This window comes from Gastrolobium bilobum, unplaced genomic scaffold, assembly GCF_033153095.1.
Source record: "Gastrolobium bilobum isolate Gb01-03AN ecotype WA unplaced genomic scaffold, APGP_CSIRO_Gbil_v1 utg3962, whole genome shotgun sequence".
Classification (NCBI taxonomy): domain Eukaryota; kingdom Viridiplantae; phylum Streptophyta; class Magnoliopsida; order Fabales; family Fabaceae; genus Gastrolobium; species Gastrolobium bilobum.
In genome coordinates, this window is record NW_026898858.1 from 1 (window position 1) to 23,837 (window position 23,837).

The 23,837-nt window shown below is 36.5% G+C and overlaps 1 protein-coding gene and 1 non-coding gene across 2 annotated transcripts; both read right to left on the reverse strand.

Annotated features, from left to right (window-relative positions):
• Positions 1–4: 4 nt before the first annotated feature.
• Positions 5–3,041, reverse strand: LOC133284740 (receptor-like protein EIX2; the record flags this gene model as incomplete). Its single annotated transcript, XM_061481809.1, has 1 exon — positions 5–3,041. A coding segment is annotated over exon 1 (3,024 nt), but the record flags the coding sequence as incomplete, so codon positions are not given.
• Positions 3,042–23,513: 20,472 nt separating this feature from the next.
• On the reverse strand, positions 23,514–23,620 carry LOC133284741 (small nucleolar RNA R71). The gene has a single exon (XR_009747936.1). It is a non-coding gene; the product is annotated as a small nucleolar RNA R71 (small nucleolar RNA).
• Between the last annotated feature and the right edge of the window lie 217 nt (positions 23,621–23,837).

Below are 23,837 nucleotides of genomic sequence, written 5' to 3' on the forward strand. Positions count from 1 at the left end.
TGCTCATGTATAACGCTTCATAGAAAGCTGAATTGTCATTTTCACCATGAATTGCGGATCCTTGAGGCTTTCCCTTTGTCTCATCTTGAGGACAGGTTTTGTTAAGTTGTTCACCACAAAGATTCAGATTTCCTTCAAAACTAGAGTCATCAAAAGTCTGCAATTGTCTTCCAAATGGAATTCTTCCAGAGAGAGAGTTGTTTGATAAATCTAGCTTTGCAAGACGATCAATTTTGGAAAGAGTAGAAGGAATTTTTCCCCAAAAATGATTTCTTGATAAGTCTAGAAAATCTAGAAAACTCAAATTCCCAATCTCTGGAGGGATTTCCCCACTCAAATTGTTTCTTGATAAATTCAAAGAAACTAAGCCAAGCAAATATCCAACCTCTTTTGGTATTTCACCTGTTAAATTGTTACTTGACAGATCAATGCTCTTAAGAAGAAACTCTGGATTCTTGAACCCATATTCCTCACCTTTCCACATCAACGTTATGTAAAGGGTATAATCATCACCGGGATAGAATAAACCATAAATTTCAGACAATGTACTGTTGTCCGAATATATATGACTCCGAGTTTCAGTTGAGTTAATGCTCTTTTCAGACATTGCAGTGAAATTCTTAAAGCATGTTGGAATTCCTTTAGATAAGTTATTCCTTGAAAGATCCAACAGTTGAATACGCCTTAAATTACATAGATGAATAGGTAGATTTCCAGAGAAGTCATTACCTCGCATGGTCAAGATGATCAATTGCTGCATATTTTCTCCTATCCATGATGGTATTGGACCGAACAACAAATTTTCACCCATTAAACTGTTGTTTCGTAAAACCAAAGCTTCCAATTTAACAAGTGTGCCCATAGACGGTGGAATCCTCCCTGACAAGTTATTATTGCTTAAATCAAGAAACAATAATGAGTTTACAGATTTCCAACAATCTGGCAGTTGTCCCTTTAGTTTATTGATTGATAAATCTAAAGTGGCCAAGTTTGCAGTTTCACTTTTGTCACACAAGAATGAAAATAAATCTGAAAACTTATTTTGGGAAAGCATAAGGTCTGAAGCTTGTAGCAGAAAAGACGGAATTGCACCCCCAAATTGGTTTGAATTCAAAAGTATAGACGGTTTAAGAGGAAGCTTGAATGGTAAATTTGGAATTGCACCCATGAGATTGTTATGAGACATATTCATCCAATCAATATATTGTGAGTTGTACCAAAGCCATTCCGGTACAGAGTCATTAATCCCAGCATCAGAAATATCCAGATAGATTATGGAACTCTGAGTTTGGAGCCAACTAGGAAAACTCGGACCCAACTTGCAAGATGCAAGAACCCAGCTAGACTCAAATTTTAGAGATAGTGAGTTGGATGATAATTCCAAGACCCTTAATTTGAAAAAATTAGAGAGATGCGATTCAGTGACGTCACCCTCCAAAGAATTCCCCCCCAAGTACAGATCTTCCAACTCAGATAGTAATCCGATGCTTTTAGGGATCATGCCAGTAATTCGGTTATAAGATAAATCCAAGCTCTGCAATATGTGTCTATTGCACCATGAAGAATTCTGTATGAAGCTGGAAAGATCCCCACTCAAGTTGTTATATGAGAGGTCTAATGTCTGTAAGGTGCACATATTCCCAAATAAAGTTGGAATCTCTCCTTGCAGTTTGTTGTAGGGGAGGGAAAGATATTCAAGAGAATTCATAACTTTCCCAAATTCTTCTGGAATGGGACCTTCTAAGAAGTTCCCTTGAAGGTCAACTGTATGAAGATTGGTGGTGAAGTTAAAAAGCCAACGGAATATAGTCGATGAAGTCAGCAAGTTATTAGAAAGATCAAGGGAGACAAGAGAAGATGAAAAGTTCATATTAAAGGCAGGTGGTACAAGAAAACTTCTATCCAAAAGACTACAATTTTGTAGAGAAAGCCGTTGAAGTTTGGAGCTGAAGTTGAAGTCATCTTGAAGCATTGATGATGTCAGATTATTATAAGAGAGGTCAAGGATCAGGAGAGAAGGGAAGTCTGGATAGAGAGGAGCTGATGAACGAAAATCATTATGAGAAAGATAAAGCTCCTCAAGATTAAGGCTAATGTTTGACAATTGAAATGTTGACGATGTCAGCATATTGAAAGAGAGATCAAGGATGGTGAGAGAAGTGGAAAAGTTAGAATGAGAATGAAACAAAGATCGAATATCATTATCTAAAAGACTACAAGCAATTAGCCTTAACTCTCTTAAGTTTGGAATAAGCGTACTGATGGTTTGAAGCCAGTGATGAGAAGAGACAAGATTAGGAAATGACCTCAACTCAAGAATTGTTAAGGAATGCAAATTAGACAACCACTCTGCATCCTTAGTTTTGACATCAAAATCTCCACCGAGCCTAAGAGTATTCAACATATGAAGATTCCCAATTTGAAAAGGGATTGCTCCAGAAAATGAATTTCCTCCAAGATCAAGATACTGAAGTTTTGAGAGATTCCCAATCTGCAAAGGTATTACTCCAGAAAGATAATTTCCTCCAAGACCAAGATATTGAAGTTGTGAGAGATTTCCAAGCTGATAAGGAATCCTCCCACCAAATGCAGCATAAGAGAGATTGAGATATCTTAACTTGGCGAAGGAGCCCATGAGTTCTGGGATGTGACTCTGAAAAAATTCATTATCGCTGAGGTCCAAATATTCGAAATAGTGCAAGTCAATCAATGGAGTGATATTGATTGCACCTCTCAAATATTGTGTATCGTGACCACGAAGATCAAGCATAAGTACATGACCTGTTTCATTGTTGCATTCAATACCTCTCCATTTGCAACAATCTCCCCCTCTCCATGTAGACAGCATGCCATAGGGATCATGGAGGCCTTGTATGAAGTTGAGGAGTGCTTGTCTTTCCCTCTCAATGCAATTTACTTGTTCACTAATTTTACTAGTCAAGTTGAATCCGAGAGTAGAACTTGAGGTATGCAATAAAAGCAGTAGCAGCAACGCATAAAACATTTTAAGAAAGTAACTGCTCCTCATTATGTATATTCACTGCAATAACAACTCTTTAGATGTCAAGATTCAAAACTCAACAGCATGATATATATATATATATATGTATGGGGCAAGATATTCTTACACCGGTGTAAGAGTTACAAGTCTTACACTCAATCTTGACCATTGATCCACTTATATCCAATGGCTCACGTTACTAAAAAATTTGAGCCTTAGATATAAGTGAGATCAGTGGACAAGATTGAGAGTGTAACTTACACTGGTGTAAAATGATCCTAACCCTATATATATATATATATATATATATATATATATATATATATATAAGAGATTCAAATTCAAAATCTGCGTGGTGTCACACGGATTTTGTCTGATAATCAATTCTTTTAAAAGCTTAAAAGACTTTTTTATTTATTTACTTTGTGCTCGAATTCATTTTTTTTTTATTTGATAAATTGGAAGGGCAAGGATGGAACTCTAAAACACTTGATCATAGGTTCTGATGCTATATAACACAACTAATTTTCCCAAAATAATAATTTGTTAGGAGTAGATAAATGAATACTTTTATAAATTAAGAAAAAATAATATTTTTACTTCGGTTATTAATTTTAATTAATAATAAGCAAAGAAAATATAAAGGAAATTATAATAATACAAAATAAACGCATCCTGAACTATCCAGCCGTACCAAGGGCTATTTATTCTACTCAGCTGTACAGTAAAACTCTACGTTGTATTCGTTGGAAATTAATAGGTAATCTTTTTTATTCTAATTTTTTTAATTTGTAATATCCATTTTCGAATTCTTCCTTTCTCACAGAGATATATATCAAACAAGTTTTTTCTATGAAGTAATTTTGTATTTTACTTTATAATTAACAGTATTTCAAAAATATTTAAATCATTTAGTTATATGGTAAGGTCACATCTACCTTAATGCAGGGATGGCTTTTTGCAGCAATAGACCTGTATAATTATTTTATTCTAAGTCTTCCAATCCATTTTGTAAGGTAGAAAATTACTCGGCAGGTCAATAACGTCAAGAAGGAAAATAATACATACAGGGATGGCAAGTAGTGCCAAGACTTTAAGTCGTCAGGTCTTCGAAGAAATTTTCTACACAAATATAATTTAAATCAAACCATAATTACTCCAAAACCAAGAAATAACATGTACTGTTTCATATTGACATCGATGCTTGTTTTCTTCTCATTTTTCTAACTAACAAGGTAGAAAATAAAGTGCAATATCAGATATGAAAATGAAACTAGTGCAAAGACATGAAGTTGTTATATAGTCTTTTGTAGAAATGTATCACACAACTATATATCCATCATATCATAAGTGTATTACTTCAAAAGTATAAAGGGAAACAAAATTTGCAAATATACAAAGTTAAGTCTAAGAATGCAACAGCAATAACTTAAATTTAACTATCCAAATAGTCCAAAAGAAAAAGTAACAAAAAAAAAAAAAATTGTATTTTATTAAAGAACTGCAACGTCTTGATCCCACAATTAAAAGTATATCGATAGTTTACCAAAATATATATATATATATATATATATATATATATATGGAAAAACATTATCTACTTTTGCAGGAAAGTATATATATATATATATATATATATATATATATATATATAACGCCCTATATATATATATATCGAGTAAGCCCAAAATCTATAATTATTTTAATTCAACCTTTAAGGTTTTAGTATATTTTCTCGTTATTGCCTATTTCTTTTGGTTTAAGAAGTAGATTCACATCAACATCAACAACACCTTTATCCCAAATTAATTGGGGTCGGTGGTAGATGAACCCACGTGAAAGATACAAAACGGTTGAAAAAAGTTGAAAAAAAAATAAAAAAATAAAAAAATAAAAAAAAGTAAAAAAGTAAAAAACCCAAAAATAAATAAATAAAAATAAACAAATAAAATAAAAATATAAAATAAGATAAAATAAAATAACAATATATATATATATAAATAAATAAAAGTAAAAAAGAAAGGGACAAGAAGAAGTGGGGGAAAAAAAGGGAAAAAGACTAAAAAGGGACCATCTGGAACATAGGAATAACAGCGGGTCTAACCCTCCACCATACTTATAGCTTTTCTCCATGATCAAATTTCAAAATATTTAAAAAATGATATGACTTATACAGTTAATTTCAAAATAACTATCTTAAAGTAGATGTATGAAAAATGTACATGATCAAATTTCTATCATTCTTTGTGTAAGATTAGAGTTTAACCCATTTAAAATTATCAGATTTCAATTTTCTCTAATTTTTCTCAATTTGAAAAACAGTGGTGCCTAATAAATTTTAACTAAATATGTAATTATATTTACAAATTCTTTAATTTTTGAAAATTTATTGTTGAATTTATCCATATGAGAATTATTTTTAAAATCTACATCTCACCAAAACTGTAATCGTATGTACTCAGTTTTCGTGGTAAGGTTTCATCCACAATAATGCAGGAAGAAGCCGTCTCTGTATTTTATTCTAAGTCTTTCAACCCATTTTGTAAGCTAGAAAATTACACAGGTGTATCACATCAAAAAGGAAAATGACACTAGTGGAAAGACCTTAAGTTGTTAGGTCTTCTAAGAAATTTCCCAAGTATACTTTATCAAAACCATAAAATTTGCTAATTATAAATTCATTTTATTATATTTTTTGGTAAATGCTGATTATAAATTTATTAATTCTTGATGTGTGTGAGAAAATTCCTGACTCATGAATTTTCGCTATCAACACTAGTGTTGGTTGTCTCTTGGGGTAGTAAACAAATCAGAGGCCTTTCAGGGGCTTTAACCTGACTCGTGAAGGCCTGAGTTTACATATCTAAAATTGAATGTTGGAACCATGTTTTGGCTTGTATAAAAGTTCGTTTAATAAAATGGCCCCATACTCTAATTCAAAAGCTCGTTCTTAGAGCCTTTCAGACTGGCCTAGTATACTAAGTTTTATTCAGACATATTTGATTTTTCTTCCTATGCACTTTTTTTTATCAGTCTATTCTCTTATTTTAGGTTTCTAACCCATACATTGGAAAATTATGCAATCACATGAAATAGGTAAAACGCAAATTCTTATCGATGTGATGTGAAAATTTAAATATATATATTTATATATAGTTATGAAAAACAAATAAATGTCCAATGGAATGAACTGACTATTTGAGGAGGAGACCGGTTAAAGATGAGGATATCCTCTTTCATGCCAATGCCTTGTTTCTCAAACTAATTCACACATTTGTTGACAGACATAATTTTGAATAATTCTGAATAGATATAAGCTATTATGAAGAAATTTTGAATATAGAATTAAATTTATATACATCTATCCGAGTCATGTGGTTCAACCAGTGACACTGTGTTGAACGAGTGACCTAGTGACTCACTACCCTAGCCGAGTCGATGATCGGTTCAGATTTAATAACATTGATTTTTGATACATTACATTTAGATATAAAAAAATTAATTATAAAGGATGGAAATGAAATTAATGAACTAAAAGTAAGATAAAAGAGTTTCTTAAAAGCTAAAAATGTGAGGTAATAACATAGTTGATGAAAGTATACCTTTTTATCCAATGAACGTAACTCAGTTGGCAATACAGACTGAGTAGAGTAGGGAGAGAATTTGAGTTCGATTTTACCAAATACATATTTTGGGAGGAACGATAAGCTTTAAATGTGACTAAGTTCCAACTCAAAACTAGTCACATAACTAGCTTAAAGTGTTGACACTTATGGAGATATCCGGGAGTCGACTTATCTCAAATAAGTAATTAAAGTGGGATCCAATTCATGACATGGGCACGATATCAATTGGGAATCCCAATCCATTTTTACGCTTAGGGTGACATCAGATTTGAATATTAAGAATACCTTATTCTAAATTAGTTAAAGTGATTGGTTAATAAACTCAAATAAAAAGAAAGAAAAAATTGAGGGAAAGGAAAGAAAAAAAGTAAAAAATAACAACAATAATAAATAAATAAAAATAAATAAGAGAAAATTATAAATATGACGAAAAAGTAAATTAGAATGGGAAGATATATAAATATAGAAAAAAACTAAAAAAACCATTTGGAACATAAAAAAGATCGAGTCTATCCTTTTATTGTTTTAATAGTTTTACTCTATTTCGTCCTAAGATCATCCACAAATTTATTTCTCATTCCATTAAATTTTGTATTTGTCAATTTTCCAAACTCACAAAAGAATTATAATATTTGGTATGTTAGTAAGAAGACAATCATATAAAATCATTTTGTATTTGTATTTTCTATTTTTGTTTTAATACCCTTTCGCTTGCAAAATGAAAGAAATTCACCATGTGTATATTCTCCTCCGTTGTTCATCCTCAAGCACTTGATCTTTCTCCCAGATTCAAGTTCTACTTCTGCTTTTAAGTCTTTGAAGGTTTGGAACACATCTGACTTCTTCTTGATTAGGTACACCCATAATCTCCTGGAGTAGTCATCAATGAATGATACAAAATACTTTGCTCCTCCAAGGGGAAATTCTAGTGACTCCCACGCATCAGAACGAACCAAGTCTAATATGTATATGCTCCTAGCAATTGAAAGAGCAAACTTTAATCTACTCTGCTTACTTGTAACATAGTGCTCATAGAAAGGTAAGTTTATCGACTTGAGCTCGTGAAGAAAATTACGTTCTGCAAGAATCTTCAAGCCTCGTTCTGACATGTGGCCTAGTTTGAGATGCCATAGTGTTGTTAATTCTTCTTGACCGGATGAAGCTACTAATGTGTCTTCTTCTTGCAATGTATCTGTCATACGTATGTAGAGATTCAATACGATGTTCTCTGTTTTTATCACCACAAGATAACCTTTCACAACCTTCAAGATCCCTCCTTCAATACTTGCACACGAGGTCATCTAATTGTCCAATAGACATTAGATTCTTCTTTAAGCCCTTAACATGTCATACCCCTTGAACTGTGTGAACAATACCATCATATATTTTTATCTTGACAGTACCAATTCCGACAATCTCTATGGCATGGTCACTTACCATGAACATATATCCTTCAGAGATAGGTTCATAAGTGCAAAACCAGTCTCGTCGTGGAGTTATGTTCCATGTTGCTCCCGAATCCACTATCCAAGTATCAGTGGGCTCCTTTTCGCCTTTAGAACTAATTGATACTTCTCTATATAAAATTTCTCCTTCACCAGAGGTACTAGAAACACATCCCTGAGAAGTACTTACTCTATTAGACTTCTCTGTACTCTTCTTATTACTCCAACAATCTTTCTTGAAGTGCCTTTTTTTCCGCATTGGTAGCATTTTACGTTCTTCCTTCTTCTTGACTTTGAGCTACTCTAACGTTGACTCCCACTCAAGCCACGTTCCATTGATCTTCCTCTCGTTATCGTCAGAGCCTCTGCTTGCTTTGAATTTTCCAATTTGTCCTCCTGATTCTTTCGTCTAGATTCTTCTTCGAGAATTGGAGCAGCGGTATCATTGAATGACATGTTGTTTGTTAACCCTTTATTTTTTATGTTGATGATGAGCTGATCATATGAATCAGGTAGACTTTGGAGTAGAAGCTCAGCACATTCACTTTCTTCAACGTTGTGATCCAATGCTGTAAGTTGAGAAAACAATGTGTTCAAATTGTTGATGTGAACCGTTAAAGATGTGGACTCACTCATTCAAAGAGTATAGAGTTTCCTATTCAAGAATATTTTATTATGAAGTGATTAGACCTCGTACAATTTGGTGAGCACATCTCAAATTTCCTTCATTGTTTTCTTTTCAGCAACACTCGACAACACTGAATCCACCATTGCTAGGTACAAATTGGAAATAGCGTTGTTATCAATTTCTTTCCACTTCTTATCGGTCATCTCTGCGAGCCTGCCTTCAATTGTAGCTAAGCAATTATCCTTCCTCAGGATAGCCTTAATTTTCAACTTCCACAGGGAGAAATTACTCATATTGAACCTCTCAATCTCAAATTTTGCTGCCATAACTCTGAATAGTAACTGCACCGGATCACACTACTTCACAGTGAATAGTAACCGTGAACAGTATCACAGTGTGAATAGTAACTTGTAACCGAACAACTCTTATACCACTGTTAGGTGACAGAGTATCATGCAGCTAAATTAGAGTTGAGATGAACTAGAGTCTCAAGACACTTCTAACCACACAATTGGCCAAGTAAGTGTAAACCAGTGGGAGTCTCTTCGTTCTATGCAATGGTGACTAATTAAATAACCACTCACATTCCTAGACACTAATGGTGTAATTAACTTTATCTTGATTCCACCGGTTAGGATAGCAACAAGTACGCCAGTTGAAGTGACATAAAAAATTTATGTGTAAATCCCAATTTGGGAAAAACCACGGGCAAGATCAAAGAAAATTTTTACTATGTGGAAGAAATTACAACCTTTTTCTAAAATACAAGGAGAGACCAATATTACTCTCTCTTATACTAGGAGAACTCACCTCACTCAAAGTAACACTCAAAAGAAACTTGGTGTTTATCTCTCTAAGTGGGTATACTAAACACACACTCTTAAACAAGGAATGTCTTGAAATTTTGGGATTTGAATTGTTGAAGTAATGCCTTAAACCATTGGCATGGCTGCCTATTTATAGGCAAGAGGAATGAGAACATTTCCATCCATTTCCTATGCGCATTGCAGTATGCTTGAGCCTCCAAAGGAATGGTATTCCATGTGCAAAATTATACTCCGAAGTGACAGGAACCCTCCTCTTATTGAGGGTACTACCAGTGCTGAGGGGAACACCAGTGTTGACCAAGAGATGGAGAACGAGACAGCTACAGGGACGCGTGTGAGATTTAGCAAGGAGAAGAGGCAGAGGAAGACACCTCAGTGGCTAAGTGATTTTCAGACATCAACACGTGGCTAGATTAGTTGGTATAGATGGATATTGGGCTGAATAAGCAAAGTCCAATATAGATAATTACATTCCAGTAAATAATGTAAATGGGCCTTGGGATATCCAAGCCCACCGTAGGATTTCTGATGAATTGCAATTTTGTTCCTATATAGCAGTAATAGGGACCACCAGGAAAGATAGTGAATTAGTTGTAACAACTTATTCTCCCTTCTTGCGAATACCTTCTTCTGGAGTAACCGGCATACTCGAAATTGTCGTTGATAATATCACTTTTTCCAGTATTTCCATTCAGTAATTGTTGTTTAGATTGTTGAGTCTATCAATTTGGTGCAGTTCATTGAGAGAAACATCCACACCAAACATGGCGGAAGGAACTCGTTCAACGGTGAAAATAAGCATGATGGAGGAATGTGTTGCTAAGCTCGCACGACATGAAGAACAGTTCAGCGCATTTGGATAATTACTCCAGAGCATGAACCTCAAACTGACGTTAATGGAAGCTAAGTTAGATCAGAACCAAAAAAATAAATCAGAGAGCGAAAGTGAATAGAATCATGAAGCAGGATTGAGTACCTTTTTTTGGCAATAATGCTTACAAGTCAGTGAAATTCTCAGTGCCGCATTTTGCAGGAGGTAATCCGGAACCCTGGATCCACAAGATTCAGCAATTTTATGGATTCCACAACCTACCCGATGGTGACAAGCTCACACTGACATCCTTTCAAATGGACGGTGCAGCCGAAGAATGGTTCCATTGGCTGGAGCGGAGCCAGAGATTAACCACATGGGATGCATTCCTAACAGCCTTGCGCTCATGATTTGGTCCTTCCAAGTATAGGGACTTCAGAGGAGAATTAGGGAGGCTAACACAGCACTCCACAGTAGAAGAATATCAGCGGAGGTTTGAACAACTCTCAAATCAGATCATAGGAATAGATGATATTACCTTGCAAAGCTACTTTGAAAACGGGCTCAAGTCAGAGATACGGAAGGAAGTCCGATTACATTTACCTGAATCATTGGGAAATGCCATTGAATTGGCAAAGGTAGTTGAAGACAAGTTGAATGACCGAACCACAAACTGATATGGGTACCAAAAAAATCCAAACCATAGTCCTGCAATTGTCAATCAAACAGGCCTATTACCAACACCAGCCAAAGCTGTAATGAACCCTACTGGAGTATCAAAGAGCACCATTCCCATCAAGCGTTTGTCAGCTGCCGAAATGATGGAGAAGAGGGAGAAGGGGCTCTGTTACTATTGCGACAAAAAATTCAACAGGAGTCATGTCTGCAAAGGGAATATGTTTCTACTGCTTATTCAAGAAGATGAAGAAGATGACAAGGAGGAGGAAATCGAAGTCACAAATGAGAAGATTAAAGGTGGGGAGGAATTACCTGGCATTAGCTTACATGCTATGGATGGGCAGTATTCTTCCAGCACATTGAGATTAAAGGAGACCATCAACAAGCTTCCTGTACAGGTTTTAGTGGATGGAGGATCGACCCATAATTTTGTGCAAGAAATGATGGTGAAATTTCTGGGGTTGGAGGTGCAACCAATTGCTCAATTTAAGGTGTTAGTAGGAAATAGAGCTAGTTTTATGTGTAAGGGAGTTTGTCAACAGGTTGGATTGGAGTTAAAGGGACACAAATTTTTTTCGGACCTTTTTGTTCTCCCTATCCTAGGGGCATAGGTAGTATTAGGGGTACAATGGTTATCCGAGTTTGGGGATGTGACTACCAATTACAATCAGTTGGTTCTGAAGTTTGCAAGAGAATGCAAGATGATCGAGTTTCATGGTGAACCCCGAATACAAGTGGAACCAATCGAATTACATCAGCTGCGGAGGCTCAACAATTCGCATGCTGTTGCAACGTATTTTCAGTTGCAAACTGTGGAAATCCGGTCTTCAACTGAAACACATACTGCAGAGAACTTTCAGCCCTTCATACAACCTGTGTTGGAGGAGTTTGAAGATATTTTTGACACACCCAAGCAGCTGCCCCCAGCAAGACTAGAGGACCATCATATCCATCTTTAACCTGACACAAAGGCAGTAAATGTTAGACCCTACAGGTATCCCTATTTTCAAAAATCTGAAATTGAAAAGATGGTTAAAGAGATGCTAGATACCGGGGTTATTATACCAAGCTTGAGTCCATTTTCGTCTCCATTCTTGTTGGTGAAGAAGAAGGATGGAACGTGGAGGTTCTGTGTGGATTACCGAGCCTTGAACCAGGTCACCATCCCAAATCGGTTCCCCATCCCTACTGTTGATGAGATGTTAGATGAGCTGACTGGAGCAGTGATCTTCTCCAAGATGGATCTACGTTCCGGGTACCAACAAATCCGCATGGCACCAGAAGATGTTTACAAAACAGTGTTTAGAACTCATCAAGGACATTATGAGTTTTTGGTAATGCCCTTTGGGCTTACAAATGCCCCTGCAACCTTTCGGGGAATTATGAACTCGGTTCTAAAGGAGTTCCTGCGCAAATTTGTCATTGTGTTCTTTGACGACATACTGATATACAGTAAATCAGTATGGGAACATGTAGGGCACTTAAGGAAGGTCATGGAGTGTCTTCGGCACAATCACCTGTATTCCAAGAAGTCCAAATGTGCTTTTGCTAAGGAGGAAGTGGAGTACTTGGGTCACTTGGTGGATGCACAAGGGGTTCGGCCAGATATGGGGAAAATCAAGGCCATAATGGAGTGGATTAAACCAACCACCATTAAACAACTGCGCGGCTTTTTGGGCTTGGCAGGGTATTACCGCAAATTTGTCTGCGGCTTCTCTCAAATAGCAGCCCCATTGACAGCCTTATTACACAGGGATGCCTTTGTTTGGAATGATGGAGCTGAGCATGCCATCCTAGAACTGAAGAAAGTATTATCGAATCCACCAGTATTACCACTTCCCGATTTCACTAAGAAATTTGTTGTGACTACGGATGCTTCTGGAGTTGGTGTAGTAGCAGTGTTGAGTCAGGATAATCGGCCAATTGCCTACTTCAGTAAGAAACTTAATCCAAAAATGCAACAAGCCTCAACCTATGTGAGGGAAATGTTTACGATTACAGAAGGGGTGTCTAAGTGGCGGCAGTATCTACTTGGGGGACCCTTTATTATTCGGACCGATCAGAACAGTATCAGGGAAATAATGGGGCAGGTTGTACAAACCCCTGAACAACAACGTTTCTTGGTCAAGCTACTTAGTTTTGACTACACAATTGAGTACTAGCCTGGTGCAGTAAACAAGGTTGCAAATGCCTTGTCTCGACAAACAGAAGGGCAGTCAGCCTTATCGACGACAGAAGCATGTGCCATGCCCATCACAAAGGTCACTCATAACCTGGTTGAACAAATTAAAACATAAGTTCAAAATAGTGCAGAGCTAATCCAGTTAAAAGACAAGATCGAAAGTGGAGTTGAAGGATACGAGCATTACGTTGTGAGGGAAAGACTTATACTTTTCAAAGGTAGGATCACATTAGCCTCAAGGTCCGAATTACGTATTGTCATATTGCTTGAGTTCCATTCTTCCCTGATTGGAGGCCACAAAGGAGTGAAAAAGACCTTGCAGAAGATTCTTCCTATATACTATTGGCCCAACATGAAAGGAGATGTCCAGGAATTTGTGCAGACATGCCCAGTCTGCCAAGCCACCAAATATCAACCCCTCTCACCAGCCGGCTTAATTACTCCAACCTCTCCCTATACCGCTAGCCATTTGGGAGGAACTTTCCAAGGACTTCATCACAGGTCTCCCCATTTCAGAAGGAAAAACAGCTATGTTGGTAGTAGTCGATAGACTCTCCAAATACGCACATTTCATGGCTCTACCTCCAAATTTCATAGCAACTAAAATAGCCTCCGTTTTCGTTGAGAACATTTGCAGATTACACGGAATCCCTCGTTCAATAGTCTCTGATAGGGATAGTATTTTTGTTAGCAAATTCTGGGAAGAATTGGCTCGTCTGAGTGGCACCAAGCTTTGCTATAGCACTGACAATCACCCTGAGACAGATGGGCAAACAGAGGTTACAAACAGGGGTTTAGAACAGTATTTACGCTGTTATACCATGGAAGCACCTCAACAGTGGGTACACTACTTACCTTGGGCAGAATTTTCCTACAACACCGCCTACCACTCCTCGATTGGGGCTTCCCCTTTTCAGATTGTATATGGCAGACCTCCTCCCACCATTCCACCCTATGAAGGTACTGCGTCCTCTGTAGAGGCTGTCGATGAATTGTTGACCCGTCGAGATACAGTGATACGACAGCTCCGAGAAACCTTGCATCGGACTCGCCAGCGGATGAAAGCCCAGGCAGACAAGAGCCGGCAAGATATTCAGTTCGGCGTAGGGGATCTGGTCCTGGTCAAACTCCAGCCGTACCGTCAGCGCTCCATCCACAACTACAGCTTCTCTAAGCTCCGTCGTCGCTTCTATGGCCCTTTTCCAATCACTGAACGCATCGGCCAGGTAGCCAACCGCTTGCATCTACCGGAGCAGTCCTGTATTCATCCGGTGTTCCACGTTTCGCTGCTCAAGCCGTTTCGTCAAAACCCTTCCTTTCATGCCACACTACTTCCCCCTATCAGTTGGGATAACCACCCCATCACCACACCAGTAGCGGTGCTGCGTACCCACGCCCTTCAACACGGAAAAAAAGAGATTTTGCAACTGTTAGTCCAATGGTTGGGACTCTTTTTGGAAGACGCCACCTGGGTATCCTCCGACGAGTTCTGTCAGGCCTTCCCAAACTTTGATCTTGAGGATAAGATCGTGTCTTCAAGGGATAGGGGAATTGATAGGAACCCTCCTCTTATTGAAGGTACTACCAGTGCTGAGGGGAACACTAGTGTTGACCAAGAGATGGAGAACGAGACATCTCCAGGGACGCGTGTGAGATTTAGCAAGGAGAAAAGGCAGAGGAAAACACCTCAGTGGCTAAGTGACTTTCAGACATCAACACGTGGCTAGAGTAGTTGGTATAGATGGATATTGGACTGAATAAGCAAAGTCCAATATAGATAATTACATTCCAGTAAATAACGTAAATGGGCCTTGGGATATCCAAGCCCACCGTAGGATTTCTGATCAATTGCAATTCTGTTCCTATATAGCAGTAATAGGGACCACCAGGAAAGATAGCGAATTAGTTGTAACAACTTCTTCTCCCTTCTTGCGAATACCTTCTTCTAGAGTAACCGGCATACTCGAAATTGCCGTTGATAATATCACTTTTCCTGTATTTCCATTCAGTAATTGTTGTTTAGATTGTTGAGTATATCACAAAGCCATCGTCCAATGAGTCATCAAATGAATAGTTGAGCATGTGCAACAAGTGCACCGTCCACCATCCAAATGGGTACAGCTACAAAAGCAGTTTTATCTACTTCTTGGTTTTATCACGACACAGATGGTAACTGGGTAGAAAATGATGGTGACTACTACATCTTGCTGTTGTTCAATCTTCCTCAAAGAATTGTATTGGCTTGTCAGAATCAATTTCAAACTCTCAAGGAACAATGATCATTCTTACAGATGAGAATGTAAGCATCAAGTTTACTAATAATTCAGCCACTTGGATGCTTGTCATGGATGAATTAGCCAAAGTGTGGTATGTAGCCATTGATAGTGCTGAAGATTACCCAAGTCATCAAATTAAGAGGGGAAGTTTCTAAATTAAGGAGTATGATTTGGGTTACAAGTTTGTTTTCGGTAGTGCTACCAACACCTCATCTTGTGAAGATGTTGGTATATATACTGATAGTGATGGAAAAAATCATTTTTCTCTCTATGAAGGAGCGTTCGCAGCTAAGTTCCAGAATGCAGATAAAGCTCTTGTAGCACATGAATAAGTATTATCCTTTGTGTTATTCATGGGCTTAGATAAATGTTAAGGCAATGTGGGGTTAGGGAATAAGTCTCAATTTCAGTCCTTTGTAATTCAAAAAATTAGTATGGCTTTTGAACTTGGATAATTGTAACTAAATTGCAGGGCAGAGTTGCATTTTATGTGTTGCATTTCTAAATGCAGGGTCTAGCCACTTTCAGTTTCATAGATATAAATAAAAAATTGTTCCCCTTCAGCAAATCATTGGTTGTGGTTAGGGGTGTAAATGGATTAGTCCGGCATACAAGGGCCTATGGCCTAGCCTATATTAGGCCAGACTTGGCCTATTACAAATAGTAAAATAGAATAGGCCTAGACTTTTAAAAAAACCTATTTAGAAAATAGCCCATGGGCTTTTTGGTACATATCCGGCCTATAAGCCTACAGGCCGACCTATATCATATTATTTATTTTAAATAAAATAAATAAAATTATTATTTTAATAATTTTGAATAATAAACTAGTATTATTCTAGTTATTTTTTTAATTAATGAATGTTTAATAGGCTTAAACAGGCTAACAGGCCAAGGCCAAGACTTTTATTTTTTAAATATAGAACATGTCATACTTGTAATTTGGGGCCTACACATCCACGGGCGCATGCATAACTTGGCTTTGTGCCACTATGTCTAACAACATACATATCCAACATGAAATCATATAACTGAATATTACATCATAATATAAACATGCCTGGATACAGAATTGTACATGCATCAAACTGAAAGACATGTACAAAACATATACAAGAATGGATCAGACATCATGATCGTAAAAATAACTAAATACTGAAACCATAGACAATCCTCAAAATAATGGTAGCATATTACTTCCCAAAAATCTAGTCCGAGAAGCACTCTATCCATTGGTCATATCCTTGCCCCGTGTAGGCTCACCGACAATCTGTACATCTAAAATGATGTCCCCAAATGGAGTGAGATAACAAATCTCAATAAGCTCCAGGTTTATAGAGAATTCTTTATACCCCTGGGCCCACTCCTGCATGAAAGTCAGATACAGAGTATACAAGGCATCATATAACAGATATCATAATTGAACAAAGCATATATATATATATATATATATATATATATATATCTTATCAGAGGCGTATGCAGTCATTCCCAAGAGAGGACCCCAAGTGAAAATTAAAGCACATGTTCCCAAGGGAAAACATATCAGAGGCGCACACAGTCAGTCCCGAGGGAGTACCCCAAGCAGACATCAATGCACATACAATCAATGGCCAGAGATCATTACAAAAATCACATCAGAACAAAACATTCATATTATCAAATAGCTCTATATGAATGTATCCAACCATCGTCCACTAACCATGGTGGAACACACAAACAGTAAAAGACTCCTTAAACATAGAGCGTACCTCTTGGTGCTTTACAATTTGCTTACTTGAAGAACAAGCTACTTATCTTGCTCCAAAGGAATCCAAATGCTCACAGTCCATATGCACACCTAGTGAAAGAATCCAAATCAAAACTCAATAAAATTCTATAATGCCATGTAATTACAAGACATATCCTTTATTATTTACTTTCATTTCTTTACATGTATGCCAATCCTATGCCAATTCACAAGTCAAGACTGTAATTTCTTTAAGCTCTCTTATTAAACCAGTTAAGGATGATTACTCACACAACAAGCAATCACCTTGGTTTATATTTATCTAGGGTCCTTGAAGGACCCAACCAAGCTTCTAAAATGTTTTACAATTTTTAACAATTTCTAGCCCTAAAATCAAAAAATGGCCGAAGCCAATAACAAAGGAAACAATGGATTTTCATTAATTCTTTTTACACAACCATTGGTTCCTAGAACCCATACTTGACCCCTAGTTACTCATATATTAATATAACAATTTAAGCCTAAACTTTACCTATTTTTCCTTCACAAGGCCGAATCCAAAGGGGAGTTTCTCATAGAGTTCTTTTCTTTGTACTTTCCATTAAACCACTCAATTCACACTTCCACATACATATAACCTTCACAAATTATGCAATTTAAATTTTTGCACACCAAACCCCAAAAGGCCCAATATGGCCGAACCCTACATAGTGGTCCAAGGGATTTTTTTTAAAATTTCAAACACATGTTCATGCTTATTTCACATCTTAACTTCATTAACGACACTAATCCATCATAAATTTCAATTTTTAAACTCAATAACATTCCACAACAGTGCTCATAATATTCAAAACTTAAATCATGACATTTAAACCATTGGATTAAGGATCTCTTACCTCAAATCACCTATACAAGGCTTGGAGAACAAAACCCAAGCTTGGTTGCACCCAAAAATCAATTTATCTCTCTAGGATGAATAGTAATCAAAATTTGAGAAGGAGAGAGCTCCTCACACAAGCCTTTTCAGCCCAAACAAATGGGTGGAATGGATTCACAACAATTTCTACTTAAACTTTCATGTATGACACTTTGTGTTTTGGTTGCTAAATGAGTGAGAAATCAAGGAAAGAAAAGCTTGAAGCAAAGCTTCTGTGGAGAAGGGTGCTGTCAAGAGAGAGAGAGAGAGAGACAAGTGATATGCATCCAGCATATCAATGATTTTAAGCCAAAAAGAGAAAGAATCTTGATCAATCTTGAATAAAAAGGGCTAGAATTGCTATTAAATTGATAAATCCCAATCATATAGCTTGTCACTGATTTTCTTACAATTTTGTAGGAAAATGGACCAGAAAGAAGCCCAATTAGAAGCACAAGTCTGAAGCCCCGCACTATTGGCGCGGGTATGGCGCTGTCAGCGCCAACATTACTTTTCAAGACAGAACCACCACACTACTAGTGTGGCACTGGAGCTAGCAGCGCCAGCCAATTTTGCCAACCGCGCTATCAGCGCGGGAATCATGCTAGTAGCGTGAAGCTGCAGTATTCTAAACAACACTCCCACGCTATCAGCGCCAACCTGGCACTAGTAGCGCGGGAGGTGCATGATAATTCTTAAACTTATCTCAGGCTGTATCAGAAGAGATTGGATCCAAGATATACGATGAAGATATGATCAAGATTTCTAAGCAAGGGCACAAACTCTATAAATAGAGACTCAGACCTCAGAGACAAACCATCTTTGGCTAGAGAGAATTGTGAGAACAGAGAATTGAGAGAATTCTTGAAGACTCACGCTGGAGATCAGGATTCTATCGAAGTTGAAGACTGAAGACCATTGATCCTTCATCTTCATCTTCTTCTTTTTTGCTTTCATGAACAGTTTTTATTCTTTTAATTTGTTTAAGTCAGACATGAATATGTCTGGCTAATTTTTTTTTGTAGTTGGGATCATGGACCCAATGTGAATTCTTTTTATTTTCTATATTGTTTTTATAAGTTAGTTAGTTTAGTTAGTTTTATTCTGCCTACGTTAATTTTTCCATATCCTTATTAGAACTGATCACTCTAATTATAGGGCTTTGAGGGTTAGGATTCACAATAGACATATTGAGATTTTAATTTGGACAAGGGTAGAATAACAATTTGTGCATGACCTAAACATAGGCTTACATAGATTGCAGACTTTTAATTCATTTGCTTAATGCTTAATTCAAGAGGAATTACTAGGACACTAGGATTCTAATTGGGTTAAAGGGTTAAAATCACTAAGACATTAGGGTCCAACTATTTTATAGGGAAATGATGAATTGTTTGAGCTAACAAATTAATTAATTATAAAATATAATATAGGAATATAAGGGAGGATCAGAGGTGAAGTGCATCCTGGCTACAGTCTTTTTATAATTTTTAATCACTCTCATATTTTTTTGACGTTCTTGATACTCTTGCAGGCTTTTAAATATTATTGTTTTTAAAATTCTATTTTTAAAATTACAACAATCAATCTCTTTCACAATCAAACCAATTTTCTTTTCCAACTTAAGGGGAATAGTTAAATTAATACTTGGTGCATTAATCCTCGAGAGAACGATATCTTACTTATCTCTTTTATTACTTGAAACGAACGGTATACTTGCCGAATTCGCAACAACGAGGTGGGTGATGATGTGAATAGTAACTTAGGAAGAAACTTAAGTTTATAATGGTATGTAATCTTTTACCGGTTATTTTTCTCTCATTTAATTTCACTTAAATTTACCCGAAACAAACTTAAGCTACGATAATTTTTTTATTTATTTTTATGAACTTATTTTCATTATTTTTTTTCTTTTTTTCTGGACTCTACCGGTTGTTTAAACAACGGTACAAAATATCTGACAGAAAACACTATACACGAGATTTTCACGAAAAGTGCCAGATTATACAATTTTTTGTTCTGAACTCATATTTGGCATCAGAATTACCAAATTAGGTCTCTAAACTCATTTGCTCATTCTAAGCTCTACTGATTGATTCACAACACTGCAGAATATCCGACAAAATAAACTGTTCATGACCTAGTCATGATTACAGTCAAAACACTCGAAATCAAAATCTGAATCGAATTATGACATTTAAATCCTTAAATTAAATCTCTAATTAAAATTTATCAAATAGGGTCATTATATGCTTGCTTAAGCGAGGAGGCCAGCTACCTAGTTAAACTTGAGACAAGAGCCACTGTTTGAGCAAGGCATTGCTCATTGACATGCTAGGTTGAGAGAGAAAGTTCAGTGAGCAGTGGATTGGGTTGCAAGAAAACCCTTGAGATTTAAATGAAAGTAGAGGAACGCTCGCTCTCATGTTCGCTTCAGCGAGAGAGACAATGAAGAAACAGAGCACCTGAGCAGTAGCTACTACCTGGGAAATTAAATTGCTCGCTGCAGTGCTCGCTTGAGCGAGCAGTGCAGTGAGGAAATGTGATCTGCTCGCTGAGGGGTTTGCTGAAGCGAGGAGCTCAGCGAGCATCATAAATTGCTGAAAATGTGAAATGAAGCCATGTAATGTATGGGCACTTCATGGTAGTGTCTAAAAGGACTTGTATGATATGTTGAAGCTAGGTTTAAATATTCTGCAGTTACACTGTGTTATAATTACAGTTTTGGGTTTATTTAATTACAATAATGATTTTAAATGGAACTTGTAACGTTAAAAAGAAAAAGTTTAGCTGTATTTTCAAGTGAACTGCTATGATTGTTACTACACTTATTATCGTATGTAATGTTACCATGTCGAAGTACTACGAGGTGGTACATTCACAAACTATACATAAATCTATTTCTTTTTGATTAAAATTTGACCAACACTAACTCGAGTAAATAAGTCATTCATTCGAGTAAATGACTTACCAGGGACTTGAGTTTGATCAAATAAGAGCATATTGATATATAGTTTAAGAAGAGAAACATATTTGATATATTATTGTTTAAGAAATGAATAAAATAATAAATTACTTTTAAAAGAGGATTAAAATTGTCAATCAACCCAATATTGTTAGTAAATTGACAATCAAGGATAATGTTTTTAGTACTCGGCCTCCATTACTGCATTACTTTTTGATGTGAGGCTGATAAACCTTTGGTTTACCATATTTTTAGGCCAAATTATATGAGAAATATATTATAGATTTCATGGAATTCAAGGTTTTACAACATATAAATCTTAAGTTAAGAATTTGAGCTAACGTTTTGATTTTCTTTGCTTTTTGAACGTAAAATCACACTTGTTGGTGCTATGAAGTGATGAAAAAATTATGACAAAGAGTTGCAGCTCAAAATGAACCTAAGAAAGCCAAAATAGTACAAGTCAAGGGTGAAAAGAGCACGCTCAAGCGCACAGAATGGACGCTCGAGCGCGTCCAGGCAGGAAAATCAACTAAATTGAGCAATCCAGGGCGTTCAACCGCCTAACAGCATGCTCAAGCGCCCAAGACTACAAGACTTCACCATCAAGGAGCACGCTCGAGCGCCCATATGGCCGCTCGAGCGCGTTTGGACAGACAGAATTCCTAAATTTATGCACAAGAGCGCGCTCAAGTGCCTGTAGCGTGCTCAAGCGCCCAAATACGAACCCAGTCAGCCCAAGATTTGATTTGATTTGCTAATTGATATAGATTTGTAATATTCTAAATAAAAGCGGAACGAAATCAATCTTGATTTATTGATAGAGATTTATGGGGAGATTGGATGGAGAATTAAAAAGATATGGCTTTAATGGTTATAAAAAGGGAGCTGAGGGTCAAAACCAATCAACAAGTCCAGAGAATCACATAGAGACCTGAAGGAGGAATCCTTTTGCGTAGCGCTGGAACACTGAGGAACCAAGTCAACATCACACCAATGGAGGCTTGGGGTTCTCTTTTCTTTACTATTGTTTTTGAATTCAGTATGCTAGGCTAAACTTTTATGTAGTTAGGGGTAGATGGAACCCAATTGAATCGTTTATGCTTGGGGAATTGTATAACAATAGAGATGTTGGTGCATGAACCCTGAATTGATAAATTTATCACAATCCTTGTGATCTAGGGATAGACATAGGGCAATTGTGCAATCTTTAAAATTCTTGATCTTAATGCATGTTTTGTTGGGGAATAATCGGGGAACTAGAGTTCTTTCAAGATCACATAGATTTAGGGTAACAAGGAATTGAGCCCTAATTAACTTAGAAAGAATTGATTAGCATTATATTAAGAAAATGTTCTTGACTGTTTAATTCATAACATAATGAGGATATGGGAGAAAGTTGAAACCCTAACTACGCTTGTTTTAATTCGTAATCAATCACCATCTTTTTAATTGTTTCTTTTTATTTCTGAATTTTTAATTGCATGTTATTGCTTGTTTTTAATTTTAAATTCTTCAATTACAATTCTCTTCATCTTATTCTTGATTGTCCAACTAAACCGCAGTTAGCGAACTAGTGCTTGAAAATCCGATCCTCGTGGGAACGATCTCGTACTCAGTACACTTTATTACTTTTACGACCGGTGCACTTGCCGAAGTCGCAACAAGTTTTTGGCGCCATTGTCTGGGATTAAATCCTTCAACATTAGAAGTAACTAAAAACTGTTTACATTGAACGTTTTAAATTTCTGCATCAATTAAATTCTGCATTAATTTTTTTTTACTTTTTTTTATTTTTAATTTTAATTTTAATTTTTTAATTTTTTTAATTTTTTTAATTAATTTATTTATTTATTTATTTTTATTTTTATATTTTGAAAAAAAAATAGTTTATGCATTACTTTTTCTGCATATTCTGCATTCGTTATTTTCTGTTTTCTATTTTCTGCAGTTTCTGTTTTTCTGCATAATCTTTTACTCTTAGTTTATGCGAGGTACTGTTAACCCACGATCCTTGCAGTTTGATCCTGAGATAGAAAAGACAGCCACAAAACTCAAAAAAGCGCAAAAGAAAGAAAAGCAAAAGAAGCATCAAGTTCAACAGAACCAAAGGAAGAAACGATGGCTGACAACAACGTACTTCAAAATTTTTAATCAAGCCAGCACTGCTGCAACTGATTCAAAAATATCAGTTCGCCGAAGGAAGCACCGAAGACCCCTACAGTCACCTAGAGAATTTCTTGCTCTATTGTGATACGTTGAAGATGAATGGAGTCTCACGTGACGCCATCTTGCTCAGACTCTTCCTATGCTCACTGAAGGAAGAAGAAAGAGGATAGTTGCGGTCACTGCCTCAAGTAAGCATAACCAACTGGGATGATTTGGCGACCAAGTTCTTGCCCAGATTCTTCTCAGCTTCAAAGATAGCAAGGCTCAAAGCATAAATTACTGCTTTTGAACAAAAAGAAAGTGAATCCTTGTACGAAGCATGGGAAAGATTCAAAGGATAGCTCTGAAAGTGTCCCCAAGATGGCATGGAAGCTTGGGTGAAGGGACATATCTTCTTCCAAGGAATGACGTCGAGCATAAGAACCTTGGTGAATGCTGCAGCAAGGGGATTGTAACACCCCGTGTATACCCGGTTTGTTAACATTACATCGTATTAAGCTGCGCTTAATTAAAATTGCGGAATATTCTTTTTCTTTTCAATTATGACATCATTAAACTTAGCCAAGTTGATTACTTAATCAATT